The sequence below is a fragment of the Abrus precatorius genome, unplaced genomic scaffold (assembly GCF_003935025.1).
Source record: "Abrus precatorius isolate BTA unplaced genomic scaffold, Abrus_2018 Scaffold10, whole genome shotgun sequence".
Classification (NCBI taxonomy): Eukaryota; Viridiplantae; Streptophyta; class Magnoliopsida; order Fabales; family Fabaceae; genus Abrus; species Abrus precatorius.
The window spans coordinates 21,192,584-21,207,598 of NW_020874292.1; the positions used below are offsets into that span (position 1 = coordinate 21,192,584).

Consider the following 15,015-nt stretch of genomic DNA (forward strand, 5'->3'; position numbering starts at 1 on the left):
AGCATGTGGGGGAAGGAGTCGCAGGCTACGCGGCCCAACTCTCACCATGCAATTCACAAACACACTCTCTTTCACAAACTTATAAATCATTCATTCATCAACACAAAAATAAATTATCCACAATTCACCCAAACCATATCTCATTAATTAAGTACCCAAATCTTCAATATCGTTGGCCCCAACAAAAACTTCAAGAATCACCCTTTTATCTCCATTCCTTGATTTTTCAAGATTCCACACTTTTGTGAACCAAAATAAATAACAACAAAGAGAATAAATCACTACATTGTAATTCCTTAAATTATGAGCTGTTCATCTGTTCATACATTTATATATGTTGTCCATAAGTTAAAATATCTTTAAATTCTATTCATTTTAGTCGAGTAATTCAATAAGCTTTTCCGCTTTGCAAATTACTCAACCAAACATGCTGGACAGTCAATTACTCAGAAAGAGGAAAACTTAAAACTTACTTAGGATTTTTAAGGGTCCTCTAATAATTATAACACCTAATTGATGAATAAATTTTAGTTCTGCTAGTGTCGTACGTAGAAGACTCTTGTAGTAGTTGAGTTTTAATATTTGATTGATCGTTGAGATTGCTTGATTTATTTAGTGCATGGCCAAACTAAAACCATCCATTTCTTGCGGGACACTATTTCGTGGTGACAACCACCAAATTGGAGTACAACTTAAAAGAGACAAACTGACACTACTCCCTGCAGGTCTTGCAATTCCATAAATTAAATACACAACATGCCAAAAGATTACATTGATACTACAAAACATAAACAATGCACAATTTTTATTTTTCAACAATTATATTTAATATTCCGCTGTATTTTTTTTATATATATCCTTTTATTATTTTATAAAGTATAATATTAAACTTTATTTTTGTCATTATCATAAGTTTTACATTCTTTCTCCTCCTCATGCACCCAAAAATAGGTTACATGCTAATATTATTCACTGATTTAAAACAAGTTTCGGATTTTTGTTTTTGCTGATGTGTCATATGTAGTTATTTTCTGTAATTCCATTTAGTAAATTCCTCAGTGCAGCTTTTGCTTTTTCTCAGACACGTAGAAAAATGTACAACAAGTAACAACCATTGGAAGTGAAGATAGGGAGAAATTTATCACATAAAAGTAAATATAGAAAAGGAGTATGTAACTTCTTGAAACAGTTTGTGAAACCCACATGGATGCTTATTTTCTTACAATAGTACATCTTATCTTACACCAATCATTCATTTGCAATTCCCAAATATACCAAACAGTTATTAGTTATTGCAAAGCTCAAAGGTTGTGAAAACGCCAATGGTCCATGATGGTATCAGTAGGACGAAACATATAGACACAAATCATAGTCATTTTGCCTCCCATTCACTGCCACTTGTTTTTCCTTTTACTTTTTTTTTTTCTCTATAATTTATTGTCGTTTATAGGAAAAGAGATATGTTTATGCTAAGAGAGGTTTTCTCTTTTTACCTTGGCTCTGATTAGGCCTTAGAAAAGCCAAATTGTGTGTTCATTGGTAATCAAATGGACATTTCGTAAACCCCAAATCCTGTTATTGAAGTGGAATTTTCATGGTCAAAGGAATGTTTTTGGGATGTAACAAACTCAGTAACCCAAAATAATAAGAAAACGAGCTGAAAAGGAAAAGACATGTAAGGTGAGTGGTCACTACTGAGGCATAAATTAAGAAACTGAAACTGGCTGTCTTTATACATTGACTCAGAGAATTAGAGGGTACCATACCAATTACCAAACATCCAAAGCTTGAAGAACCAGAAACAAAGATGATCAAATCATTCACAAATCACAAATAAAACTGATTGTGCCCATTTCGGCACAGCCTGTAAGAGGTCCTCCAATTTTTCTTAAAGAAACCGACAATTTTAACATAACTAATAATTCCAACCATCCCATGTGGCTCACTCCTCTCACTCAACTCTGTGTCAAGTCACTCTACTCTTTCTCTTCCCCCCAAGTTAAAGGCACTTTCCTAAGAAAAATCTAAAGCAGTGCATTCTGTGAATCTGGTTTCCAGCATGTGGGAATCGGAGAGCGAGTCAAGAGCAGGATTCCCATATGGGGATGGACTTCTTTCTTCAAGCAAACATGGTGTCAAAACAGAAGGATTTGTGCAAAGAGGCCACTCTTCGTAAGTTAAATGCAGAATTAGTGGTACCCTTTGAACCATGTTACAACCACTAATCTCCTGTACTTGTTCTAGTGAATCAAAACAAAATTTTAGGACACACTGCAGAAAATAATTTTTTAGACTATTGATTTATCCATTTCATACCGTGAACAAGCTTGATTAAAAGAGCTTTTAAGGTGAGTTGCTAAAAGTCTATTCTTTTTTTATGCAGGTATGTTGCAACTGATATTCCTAGTGACTTTCTAGTTCAAATTGGAGAAGCTAACTTCCACTTGCATAAGGTAGCTTTCTGTTTTTATTAACTGAAGTCGGAATTTCATAAATTATGTTGTTGTACATTAAGAGATCGGATAGTACTCATTTTTGTACTGTTGAATTTTGCGTCTTTTTCTTTCCCTTTGGTGTGAAAGTACCCCTTGGTGTCTCGAAGTGGAAAGCTGAGTAGATTCATATATGAATCACACGACCTAGATTTGAATAAGATAGTTATGGATGATATCCCTGGTGGGCCAGAGGCTTTTGAGCTTGCAGCCAAGTTCTGCTATGGAATTGCTGTTGATTTAACAGCAGGCAATATCTCAGGCCTAAGATGTGCTGCTGAGTACCTTGAAATGACAGAGGACTTAGAGGAAGGGAATCTTATATTCAAGACAGAAGCATTCCTTAGCTATGTTGTTTTGTCTTCATGGAGAGACTCTATAGTAGTGTTGAAAAGCTGTGAGAAACTGTCACCATGGGCTGAGAACCTTCAAATTGTTCGCAGATGCAGTGAGTCCATAGCTTGGAAAGCTTGTGCTAATCCAAAAGGAATAAGGTGGTCCTACACTGGAAGAACAGCAAAAATTTCCAGCCCAAAATGGAATGATATCAAAGACTCAAGCCCAAGTAGGAACCAGCAGGTTCCTCCTGATTGGTGGTTTGAAGATGCCTCAATTCTTAGGATTGATCACTTTGTTAGAGTCATCACTGCCATCAAGGTAAAGGGCATGAGATTTGAACTGATTGGTGCTGCAATAATGCATTATGCAACTAAGTGGCTACCAGGATTGATCAGTGAAACAGCAATCCAAGGTGATGAAGGAAGCAATTGCAGTATCAGCAACAGTAGTAGTAGTGGTGGCAGTAGTTGGAAAGGTGGACTTCATATGATAGTGACTGGCACTGGAGATGACAGTTCAAGCCTTCAAGCTAGAGATCAAAGGATGATAATTGAGAGCCTTGTGAGCATTATTCCACCACAGAAGGACAGTGTTTCATGCAGCTTCCTTCTTAGGCTCTTGAGAATGGCAATCGTGTTGAAGGTTGCTCCAGCACTTATTACTGAATTAGAGAAAAGGGTGGGAATGCAATTTGAACAAGCTACACTGGCTGATCTTCTAATTCCTTCTTACAATAAAGGAGAGACTGTGTATGATGTGGATCTTGTTCAGAGGCTGCTGGAGCATTTTCTTGTTCAGGAACAGACTGAAAGTTCCAGTCCAAACAGACATTCCTTCTCTGATAAACATGTTGCATGTAACCTAAATGCCAAAGCAAGAGTGGCAAGGCTTGTTGACAGTTATCTTACAGAGGTGTCCAGAGATAGAAACCTTTCCCTCACAAAGTTTCAGGTACTTGCAGAAGCTTTGCCTGAGTCAGCTAGGACCTGCGACGATGGACTTTATAGAGCAATTGATTCCTATCTTAAGGTAAACAATTACTGCTTCTAAGGAAAAATAGAACAAAAATGTTATTTAGACTCGATTTTATTTTAATGATTTTAGCATGCTTCTTGTTCTCGTCATAATAAAGGGAAAATTTGATTGGTGGTCCTGTTTTTGCAGTGGCAATACATTTTATCTATAAAATACTGTTTACTGATTCTCCCATAAACAAGACTTAGGATATGAGGTGCCATATACAGAAGGCTAGCTTTATATTTTGAACGTCACAATTTTTTTAATGATTTGAATTACTTAAGAGTTACTCCTCATTATACTTGAAATTTTGGATGCACTCTGAAATTTGAAATAAAAACTGGATTTCATGCTACCGTAGCTTGTCTCTTGTTCTCATCACAACAGAAACGTTGATTGGCGGATTTTTCTTTTGGTAATACATTTGATTGATAGAACATTATTCCTTAAACAAGATTTCGGGTATGTGGTGATATTTACTATACAGCAGATATATCACCCACAAACACAAGTTAATTTTATATCCATTAGTTTGGCAAAGAAGAAGAAAAAAAGAACTGAGAAACTACAGTGATGTGTCCTTCATTCCTTGAAGATGGATGAGTAGGAATGTGTAGTAGCTCAACTTCACTTTTTCCAATAGATTTCTATTTGTGGACTCCTTATCTGTGAAACAAATTAACAGGCACACCCAACACTCTCTGAGCATGAAAGGAAGAGACTTTGCCGTGTGATGGATTGTCAGAAACTCTCCATTGATGCATGCATGCATGCTGCCCAAAACGAAAGGCTTCCATTAAGGGTGGTTGTGCAAGTTCTGTTTGCTGAACAGGTCAAGATAAGCAATGCACTAGCAAGTAGTTCTTTGAAAGATGTTGAATCTCACTATCATCCAACGGTTACAAACCGAAAAGCACTTCTTGAAGAGACACCACAATCATTCCAAGAAGGATGGAGTGCTGCTAAAAAAGACATCAACACACTAAAGTTTGAGCTTGAGAGTGTGAAAGCCAAGTACTTGGAGCTTCAAAATGATATGGCAAGTTTGCAGAAACAATTTGATAAGATGCTAAAGCAGAAGCAAACTTCTGCATGGATCAGTGGGTGGAAGAAACTTGGCAAACTTACAAAGACTACTAATGTAGAAAATCATGATAATTCGCCTAAGATTCCTGCTTCTGAAGAACAGAATAGAAAGACTACTAGAAGATGGAGAAACTCAATATCCTGATTCCTGAAAGATGAGAAACCCTCAATTTCTTTGAAAAGCAATTCTTCTTTTGAACGTTAAATGAGAAACTCTTAATCTCTTCACATTTTATAGCAATATCTAGCTAAATTGTAATTTGTCACTAAAGCTAATCATATTTTTCAAGGGTGAATTTTACTGCACACAAACTCAATGCCTCTTTTTTATGCTGTTTTTTCATGGGAAAAACTCATTGTGTGCATATTTAAAAATCTGTAGTTAATTTATTTTGGATAACACGGACACTTGGATTTACAGTTACCAATGTTTCCTTTTGTTTATGATGCACTAACTCAATTATTGCATACAGAGCGAAGACTAACTGAAATATTATATTAAAACAATCAACAGATATAAAAATGAGGTTGACGCTGGAATGCATGAAAAATTAAACTGTTTATTTATTTAATATTGAAATATTTTTACAACTTAAGTGTTAATTTAGTTTTTCAGACACCAAGATATAATTTTACTCATAATATAAGAGTTAATAAATTATGAGTAACTTGGAAATTTTCAATAATTATATCTGGTGTCTTTGATAAATAAATTAAGCCTAAATTTAATTAAAACATCAAACAAATTAAACAATAAAACTAAAATTAATTTAAACATAAAATTTAATATTTAAAACCTACATTTTAATGGAACCAATCCAACCAATCTATTTTATCTCCTCAAATTTGCATAGCCTCAAATAACTAATAAATCCTCTCTCACCATTAACTTCATCCAACCTTCCTTTCAGTTTCAAATTGTACTTATTACCCTGGCATAGAAAAGAAAAGCTGGTTTCATATTTGGCTCATTATTATCAAAGTTTCAAATGAACAACATTATAAAATAGCAAATATTCTAAAATCTTACTTTAAACAAATTAGTGTAAACACTTTTTTTCTCTTCTTTATTCAAACGACCTCTGTTTATTTTATAAAAATTATATTATTTAAATTAAATAATAACATCTTAGATAATTATTCCTATTTCTTATTTATTATATATCTTTTTACTAAGCATGAATCTTAAAAATATACCTCAAAATAAATGGAATAACTCTTTGTTGTCAATTTTATTATGCAGAAAATATTTTTAAAATTTTAACGAACAAACTGAACCAATGAAAAAGAGAGAATAATATTAAAATGTTTATAGATACATTTTTTTTAAAAAAAAAAGTCCTAAACAAGTGAACTAAAAAGAAATTAAGAAAGAAACATGATTAGATATCCCAACATAAATAATGTCATCCTGCATAAAAATAATGATACAGATGTCATGTGACAAGACAAAAGGTTTCCAAGGGTCCAAGATATGCAATAAGTAAATATATGGATGAAATTAGATTACTGTGAAGGATTTCTTTGATGCTATCATCATCAGCTACAGTTTACCACACATGACAAAGGATCAAGTGAATATAATGGCTGCTGCTTGAAGAGAAAATTCAATCAACGGCTTAGAAATCATCATGGTACCTACCAAGAAAGGGGAAAAATTAATCTGTTAATGATTATTTTTCAGAGCTAATTCTTCTTTTTTAAATCTATTTGATTTTGATGTCCTTCTCTTTGTTCATTTGGCAGCAATTTATTTGGCATGAGAAAAACAATGCTAATATCACCACTGATCTTCCAAACCAACTTATAATGATTCGTTGGCCTTCAATTGATTACATATTAGTCATGAGACTCCAGAAGTTGGCATTGCAGCACATAATGGCCAATCTTAATGTCAAATGCTTCATAATTGCATGTTTTGCTAGCAAATAAGAAGACAAGGATTTTATGTGACAAAGGATTGGTTAATCTGATTCAAGTTAGGATTAATTATATTTTAGTACATGTAAAATTAACATCTTTTGATATAAATTTAAAAAAAAAATTGTTAGAATTTAGAGTATGTTCGTTTATAGTTTTAAAAAGAGTTTTCTCTTTTTAAAATAAAAAAAATACTTTTTTTAGTTAAAAAGAAAAAAATATTTTTTAAAATACTAACAAACATATTTTAGTCTCTAAAATTTTTAAAATATAAATATTTAATCTTTGTCCTCAATTGTGTAATGATGAACTGGATAACAGTTTAATTCATGTTACCACATTATTGTTACTTTATAATTATTTTAAATATTTTATTATTAAAATATTAATAGTTACAAAAATAAAGTCCCTAAATACATTTTCTTCTTCTATTACTATCTTCTTCAACTTCCTCCCTATCTTCTTTAGGATTGTTGAAAACTAAAATTAAGCCAAAAAGCTACATATTTGTCCTTCAGAACAAAAATTTCAAATACCCACAACAAATCGACCTAAAGATTAAGACATATGCAATGATTGAGTATAACTAAACTTATTAGAAAGCAATTCCCTTTTTTTTTCCTTCTCTGTAAGTTCATCAGCTTTTTAAATTTTTCCACTCCTACATGCAAAGTTAATCAGAGCATTGTACGTTGTAAAATCTAGCTCACAACCCATCTCATCCATCTTCTCATAGTCTTAATTGTGTTTGTTATCAAACCATGCTTGAATTCAATATCTATAATATTATTGAAAACTTGTATGTTCATAATGAATCTCTTTGCCGTCATTTCTGTTAGAAGATGATCAACTGTTGCAAATTTTGGCCTTGCAAAATCCATGTTTGGCAAAATTTCTCTTAATTTTAATTCCTTAAGAAATTTAGTTGCACTTTTGAAATTACACTTCTGGCAAGAGATACCTTTTAATGGGAAATTTTATGTATAAAAAAAGGGAATTAGGAAAGGATCCGACAAAAATAATAATAATATTTTGTTTAAAAGCTTAAATCTTTAATGTTTGAACTAAATATTAAGAAAAATTTTTGAGGTGTTACTTCTGTAAAAATAAAAAACATAATTAAGCCTTCAGTTTATCTTGAAAAATCCAAGACAATGGTTAAAGATTTGGTAGAACATGCAGTATAATGCTTCAATTAATAATCCATTCAATCAACTCCATGTTGGAATATTCTTTATGCTAGTTGATTCTGCATGAACCATCAAATTACCCCAGCATTTATCAGTTTCATATGATATATATGCTTGAACCTGGTCATACGAAGCCATTCTGCTTTACACATGAGTTCAGCTGAAGTTGTATTAGCCAAAAAGCATGTATTCTTCAACAAACAAAATAACAACTTTAAGGTTTTCAAGCCCCAGAGCCCCATCATTTTCTACTGATGAATAGTAAATATGCAAAAATTTCTAAGATCTATTTTCCTTCTGTGGTACCTCCCAAGGAACATCGAGCAGATAGGACAGCTTGAGGGGAAAATTCAGATGAACAAATTTTTAGAAATTTTTACTAGGTGAAACTTCAACGACTTAAGTAAAAATTACTTTTTTGGCTAAGCAAATTTAAATTTACTTAAGTTAAAAAAAAATAGAAGTTTAGCTGAGAGAATCTGGATTAAAAAAACATTTATTTTGTTAAAATTAATTATCGAATAAAAATATATTGAATTGTAAATTAACTCAATCACATGGTATATTATTAAATAATTAAATCTTATTTAAAAATCATTAATGTGTCAAGAAAACTTAAATAAATTAGTTTTATCATCTATTGAAAATAAAATATTGAATGAAATTAATTACAATACTTTAATAAATAATTTTGTATCCTAAAAAATGTAAAATAAATTTATAATAATCTTGATAAAATATTGTTATAACTTTAAAACATCTTTTAGAATATACTTTAAAATCTTAAATATTCAACTGGCATTAATTAATTTCACACATATAAAATCTTTTAAAAATTGTTTAATGTTAATATAACAAAAGAATGTAGTTTAACAAGTTCGAAGATTATTTTTACTTTGTACACTTTAAATTAAATTATAAAGTAAGATCAATTGATAATAGTTATCAAATCTGCACTCTTACATAAAAATTATTAATCCAACCGTAAGTTCTTATTAAAAAAATCAATTTGTAAAATTTTATAAAAAAAATTATTAAACACTTTATCATGTTACTTTATTTCAATAGATATATAAAATATAAGTAAACATCAAATTTTGAGTAACATTCCTATAAAAATGTCTAAATTACATAAAATTTAATATACATAATTATAAAGATAATATAAGATAATTCAACAGTTAAATTAATCAATTTTTTATAAATTTTGTTAACATTAGTCCTTAAAACTGAATTTAAACATTCACAAATAGAAATTTTTATAAAAAAATATACATACTTATTGTGTTAAAGTTATAAAAATAAAATAAATATTTTTTCTAATAAAATTTTATTATTATTAGCTGCTTATCTTCAGTTCTAATAGATTAAGAGTAACAAAACATATTTTTTATTTTATAAAAAAATATTAAAAATACAAATATTTAAATTTCACACTTAATATCTTAAATTATGTGTTAAAATTGGAAGCAGTGGCGTGACTGAACGAATAGCGTTCATACAACTGCTTTATGTCAACCAAGGAGGAACAAGAAAGATAGAGCTAGAAAGCCAAATTGCCTAGACCGGAGTTGTTCATGACAATTAAGTGTGATGGCCAACTTACAATTTTCATAGAAATACATTTCACTTTTGAAATGATGGAGACCAATATAAGCTACAAGTGTTGCCCAACACAGCTTTTCTTCAAAAATAAAATTGACAGGCACCATAAATTAAAGTGTGCATGATTAGGAGCATGAACAACACTTTACATGTTTGTTTGAATTATTTGGAACAAAAAAATGTTCGTAAGTTGAGCTTTTGCCAATACTGATGTGTCTCATTAGACGTGGAAATTTCACTCCTTTTCCATCTCACAGGTGAAAAGAAAAAATTATCAGATTTTTACTTATTTATTTATTTCTTCATGCACGTTGTTCCCACGGAATTACATGCAAGATATAAGAAAATGGAGGAAATGAGGAATCATGGATTCATAGTAAAATGATATTCAATTCCTCAACATGGAACAAATATCAAACACATAAGACAATCAACATAGAAAATATGAAAACCAGCCATCAAACCAGTATACATTTCACACTCCAATTATTCATACAATCACACAACCGACAGAGCATCATGAAAAAGAAACCTAGAATACTCAACACACCTCTCAATTACAACGTAGAAAATAGAATTGCCTATCATTCCACCCCTCAACACGTAAAACAAAGTAACCTTTACCACAAATGCTATATATCCAACAAAGGGCCCCAACAATTCATGATGAAACACCACGTTCCTCATCGAAGCACTCCCCAACATCCGAAACTTTATTGGTACTTTAGAGTCTATGCCAGTATGATATGTGTGCAGGCTTGGAAGAGAGAACAAAAGCATAAAATCAGGAATGAAAAGGAGGGTGGAGAGTGGGACCCAAGTTACCTAACGCGCATGCATTCAATCTACAAGAGAATTCAACACTTAGGCAGAAAAAAGTGTCCTCATTTACAGCACAGCCATCCACTACCATCTCTTGTCCATTCAATCAGTGACCTTCAATCCACCAAAAGCTAAAAGATAAAAACTTTGGTCATCAAATTGAAATTCCAACCCCATAATTGTTCAGCAGCAGAGGCAAAGTGCAGTACTCTTTCTATTGCTGCACTCCACTTTATTGCTAAACTATAAATACTCCTCGAGAAAGAGGCTAAAAGAAGCAAAAATGCTAAGTTGAAACTTATAATGCAACAAATCAACAAATACAACCCTTTTCACCATTCATGTGTCCTTCAACCATGTTATAACCATTATGACCACTAGGTGATATTTCACAGTGTACCGGTTTGGGAAATCCAAGATTTCAAGTACTCAATAGTCCCATCAATGACTGACAGGGGATGCTTTCCTTTTGCTCCAGGAATTAAGTTCTCAAGAACTCTCAAAGATTCACGGATTTTATCCTTTTTCAATTGAATATCAGCCGCTGTTAAATTATTTCGTTTAGTTTGGCTGCCACAAGAATACTTTGATTCAGCATCACTGATATACTCACACATTTCATTTAGCCTGACGGAACCAGCACTGTCCACAAGTGATGGTAATCTATTGTATCCACCATCAATTAACTTCCGCCTTTTGTTTGACCAGTCAGAGCTAACAACCTCTCCCTCTTTATCCTCAAACTGTTCTTGCATTACATAAGTTCTTTTAGTAACCAATGGAGAATGGCCTGTACTTGTTACCTCATCATCATCATTATCAGAACCAGAATCAGAATCATCAGAATAAAGCAACGCATTGATTTCTTCTGTGTCTTCATGCATTTCACTTTCTTCATTAACGATATGATCCTTATCAGACTCCTCTGGTGAAGTGTACATGGGTAATTGCTTTTGGCCCTTATTAGTTTCCCGTGCTTCCTCATTTACATTATAAGCTTGAGCAAATTGTGCAGCAGTTACAATTGGACTCTGAACAAGAGGAAAGACAGGACTATAAAGCAACCTTGTCTTATTACCAGAGTGGTCAAAAATAAGTAAATTCTTCTGCAAAGATGCATGATTTGCATTTTGCATAGCCCCTCCAGTATGTGTTCCTTTCAAACATGGTTCTGAATTGGGATACTGAAGGAATCCTTGCACTTCATTGGTCTGCTCAGTCTTCAAGATTGGGATAGCAGGAGCTGTGAATCCTTGAAATACACTGACAGCAGGAAGGATGCATGTGCTAGGGTTCAGATGTGCTGAATGACCACATGAACCAGGCTCCACCAATGGGCAGGAGCAACTTAAATAAGGTGATGGCCAAGCCACGTGCTGTGGGTAAGCCCAAGACCTATGAGCCTTAACCATCCAACCAAAAAAATGACCTAAAGAACAATAGATTTGATCAATCAATGCTGAAGATTAAAAGCTAGACCCTTTCTGATGTAAAGATGGAAAAAGTGCATTTGAAAAAGCATACCAGTAGATGTTATGGTGCTTTGATATGGGAGCTTCAATGACTTGCTGCTTTTCTTAGGAACAAATGACAGAAAACAAAAACTACAAACTCCAGCTGAAAGAAAACTAAATGCAAAGCAATCTACGTGACAGGCTTAAGCAAATGACGGAAGTACTCAGCCTGCAAAGAGTTATAAGATATCACTCATCACTCATGGGCTCCTAAAATTATCCAATAACTGATACCAGAAGGTTTAGCGATGATTGATCATGATACGTATGTTCTATGCACAAAATACATTATAAATGAAAATTTTAATTAAACAACTAGCTTCACAGTCATGCCTTCAGTTATATAAAAGAACTGCAATTAGAAAACACAAGAATCAGCAAAACCTTACTAACCTGACAATTGTCCAAAGGTTGAAAGCATGCTATCACTCTAACTATAATTGTTGGTTCGCCTTCAGTTCCATTCTCATGTTTTAATGCCCGAAATCTTGTTTGGCTTGCTGCTTGGCACACCATAACTTCTTTTGATCCTCACCACACTACTCAATCAATCCGAATGCAAGTACACACCACAAAATACCCCAATATAATGTGATAATGAAGGCACCAAACTAACTATAAAATCAAAATCAGCTAGAACTAGAAAACTATATGAGAGAGCAGCACTGAAACACAAAATACCAGGCTCTTCCTTCACTTACTATCTTTCAGCCAATCCTATACTTATCTGAAGAAATGATCAAACAGTGTTTGGCTTCCATGGTGGTAATTAAGAATAAGGGACCAAAAGTAACAAAGTAGAGGATTAAGAGGAATGGTGACCTATAGAATAACTCTACAATACAAGTTCAAGCTTACAACTTGGCGGAACACATCAACCAAAACACCCAACCAACGCATGCTTATTTCTTCCCGTGTGACCTATGATTGTAGAATTTCCTAGAGCTCAGGCAGATATTATGCCCTCAACACCAATTATCCTGAAACAAGATTAAAATAACCTCATTTTGGCAACATCAACAATAATGAACAAGAGAGTTTTGAAGAAAAAAAAAACTCAAAAATTATCTAAAAATGTTTTAAATGAGAAATATCAATATGTGATTTTCTTATCCAAATGGGAGAGGCTCCTTTGGGCATAACAAGAACCATTATAAGATTATAGAGAAAGTAATCACAAAGCTGCTAACTTTTTGGAAACTAAGAAAGAAAGTCATCACGCCCACTTAGCCCACCAGGATTACTTAATTTAATTCCTTGAAACATCTAGTTTTACGAGGGAAATATATCACAATTAAACTATTCTACAACCCTCAAATTTGTCAGCAACCAAAGTTTAGTTGAATTAACGGCAAGATGATCCAAGAGGATCCTAAAATAAAAAAGATTGAATTCCAAACTCAAGTTCCATCACGGAGATCCTAGCCCCAATTCCATCTCAGCCTTCCCCCTTAACATGTTTTTGTGTTGAAAGAAAAAAGAAACAGAGGATCAGTTTCTGAAAGACTTACAGATAGATGCGGGATGGTGGGATTGGTTTTCAAAATTTGAGGGAGTGAAAGACAAAGCAAAGGAGAGAGCGAACAGTGACGAAGAAAATGTGCCAAAGAGGTAGTGGAGTTTGTGCTTGCCCATCACTATATAGACACATAAATCTTGCTTTGGCCCCCTTTTTTCGTTTCAATGTTGTATTTCCATAATTCTCCGAAATTAGTGGGTATCTTAATTTCAAAAGATAGTTGAAGAAATAAAAATATGTAAGTTTTATAAAAACATATTTTAATCATATTTTTAATAAAAGTAAGATATTTTAATATTTGATGGAGTTTGCAGTTCTATTATAATTGGAATTTTAAAACTAAGGGCAAGTGAGGGAAAAAGAATGGACTGAAGTTTGTATTTTTTTTATTTTTTTTTAATTAGAGCTTGCAATTTTAATAATTTTTTTATTTTTAATGTCATGTATTTAAATTTTTTCACTTAACTCTTTTTTCATATCTAAGATTTAATGTTATATTAAAATTTTAAAATATGAGTTTGATCTAAGAGTAAAGAAAAGTAAATAAACTTAGTTTGAGTGGTCAGCTTGATTAAAATGTTATAGGTAAGTTTAAACTTAAAGACTTTTTATTTATATAGAATTTAGTTTGTTGCTAACCTTTAACGTTAAACTTTATATTTTAGCGGCTAACAATATAATATCCTTTTAGTACAATTTTTTATACAAATATTTTTACATCGTTGAAAATTAACCAATTACAATTAACATTTTTATAAGATAAAATAGGTTTTAATATTATACACTCTCAAAAGTTAATTTAAAAAAAAATATTACTCAAACATTATAAACAATATAACACATTTTTAACTAATATGAGATATTTTAGTAATTTTTAAAATTTTCAAGCTACCTATAAGACACACAACATTCATATTTGAGATCCAAACACAACACAAACTTTTACAATATAGATTAGCGTAGGCAATGTTTTTAAAATAGGATCAATAATTAAATTGAAGAAGACACTAATTTCAAGACTCACAATTTAACTCAAAAATATATAAACCCTTGTACATTAAGTTTAAATACTAACCTTTGAATGAGAAGATTTGCCTAAATTTTGCCAATCAGAATTTAAATTATTCTTATTAATAATATCAAAGACATTTCTTGTACTACTCAATGGGCAGGTCAATTAAGACGGGATTATTCTTACTTAATTAATGATAGTTTTACGGTATAAAATGATCATACATCTCATATTGCATTTTCTTTTTTTTTTCTTTATAATATAAAAATTATTCCTAGTTGTTATATAATGGTCGAAGATCTTGCCATAATTTTTTTTTCTTTTGGGTAAGATGTAACCTGGACCGAAGTCCTCTGTCCTTCCCATTCTCATAATCAAATGGGTAATAGAAATTGTGGCATTTGCTTAAGAAAATGAATTGATGGTGATGGCCCGAATTAAATAGCGATTATGAAAAGCATTGGCACACTTATCATACGGTTGAATAGTTATAATTAGA

At 32.1% G+C, this 15,015-nt stretch overlaps 2 protein-coding genes across 2 annotated transcripts; one reads left to right on the forward strand and one right to left on the reverse strand.

Annotated features, from left to right (window-relative positions):
• The first annotated feature begins 1,267 nt into the window (after nucleotides 1-1,267).
• Nucleotides 1,268-5,346, forward strand: LOC113866162 (root phototropism protein 3-like). Its single transcript, XM_027501050.1, has 4 exons — nucleotides 1,268-2,172; nucleotides 2,384-2,453; nucleotides 2,583-3,860; nucleotides 4,534-5,346. Exons 1-4 carry the CDS (start codon nucleotides 2,060-2,062, stop codon nucleotides 5,077-5,079), a joined length of 2,007 nt encoding a protein of 668 aa, XP_027356851.1. The 5' UTR covers nucleotides 1,268-2,059; the 3' UTR covers nucleotides 5,080-5,346.
• Nucleotides 5,347-9,591: 4,245 nt separating this feature from the next.
• LOC113871601 (transcription factor bHLH143-like) lies at nucleotides 9,592-13,628 on the reverse strand. The gene is made up of 4 exons (XM_027508699.1): nucleotides 13,497-13,628; nucleotides 12,379-12,965; nucleotides 11,996-12,154; nucleotides 9,592-11,900 (listed from the first exon to the last, which is right to left on the reverse strand). Exon 4 carries the CDS (start codon nucleotides 11,881-11,883, stop codon nucleotides 10,861-10,863), a length of 1,023 nt encoding a protein of 340 aa, XP_027364500.1. The 5' UTR covers nucleotides 11,884-11,900; nucleotides 11,996-12,154; nucleotides 12,379-12,965; nucleotides 13,497-13,628; the 3' UTR covers nucleotides 9,592-10,860.
• Nucleotides 13,629-15,015: the final 1,387 nt, after the last annotated feature.

Bases quoted from the DNA above. Each gene is read 5' to 3' on its own strand.
- LOC113866162 (XM_027501050.1), top strand. From the start codon at position 2,060: ATGTGGGAATCGGAGAGCGAGTCAAGAGCAGGATTCCCATATGGGGAT. The intron at 2,454-2,582 runs GTAGCTTTCTGT...TTGGTGTGAAAG, and splicing joins CTAACTTCCACTTGCATAAG to TACCCCTTGGTGTCTCGAAG. The intron at 3,861-4,533 runs GTAAACAATTAC...ACAAATTAACAG, and splicing joins CAATTGATTCCTATCTTAAG to GCACACCCAACACTCTCTGA.
- LOC113871601 (XM_027508699.1), bottom strand. From the start codon at position 11,883: ATGGTTAAGGCTCATAGGTCTTGGGCTTACCCACAGCACGTGGCTTGG.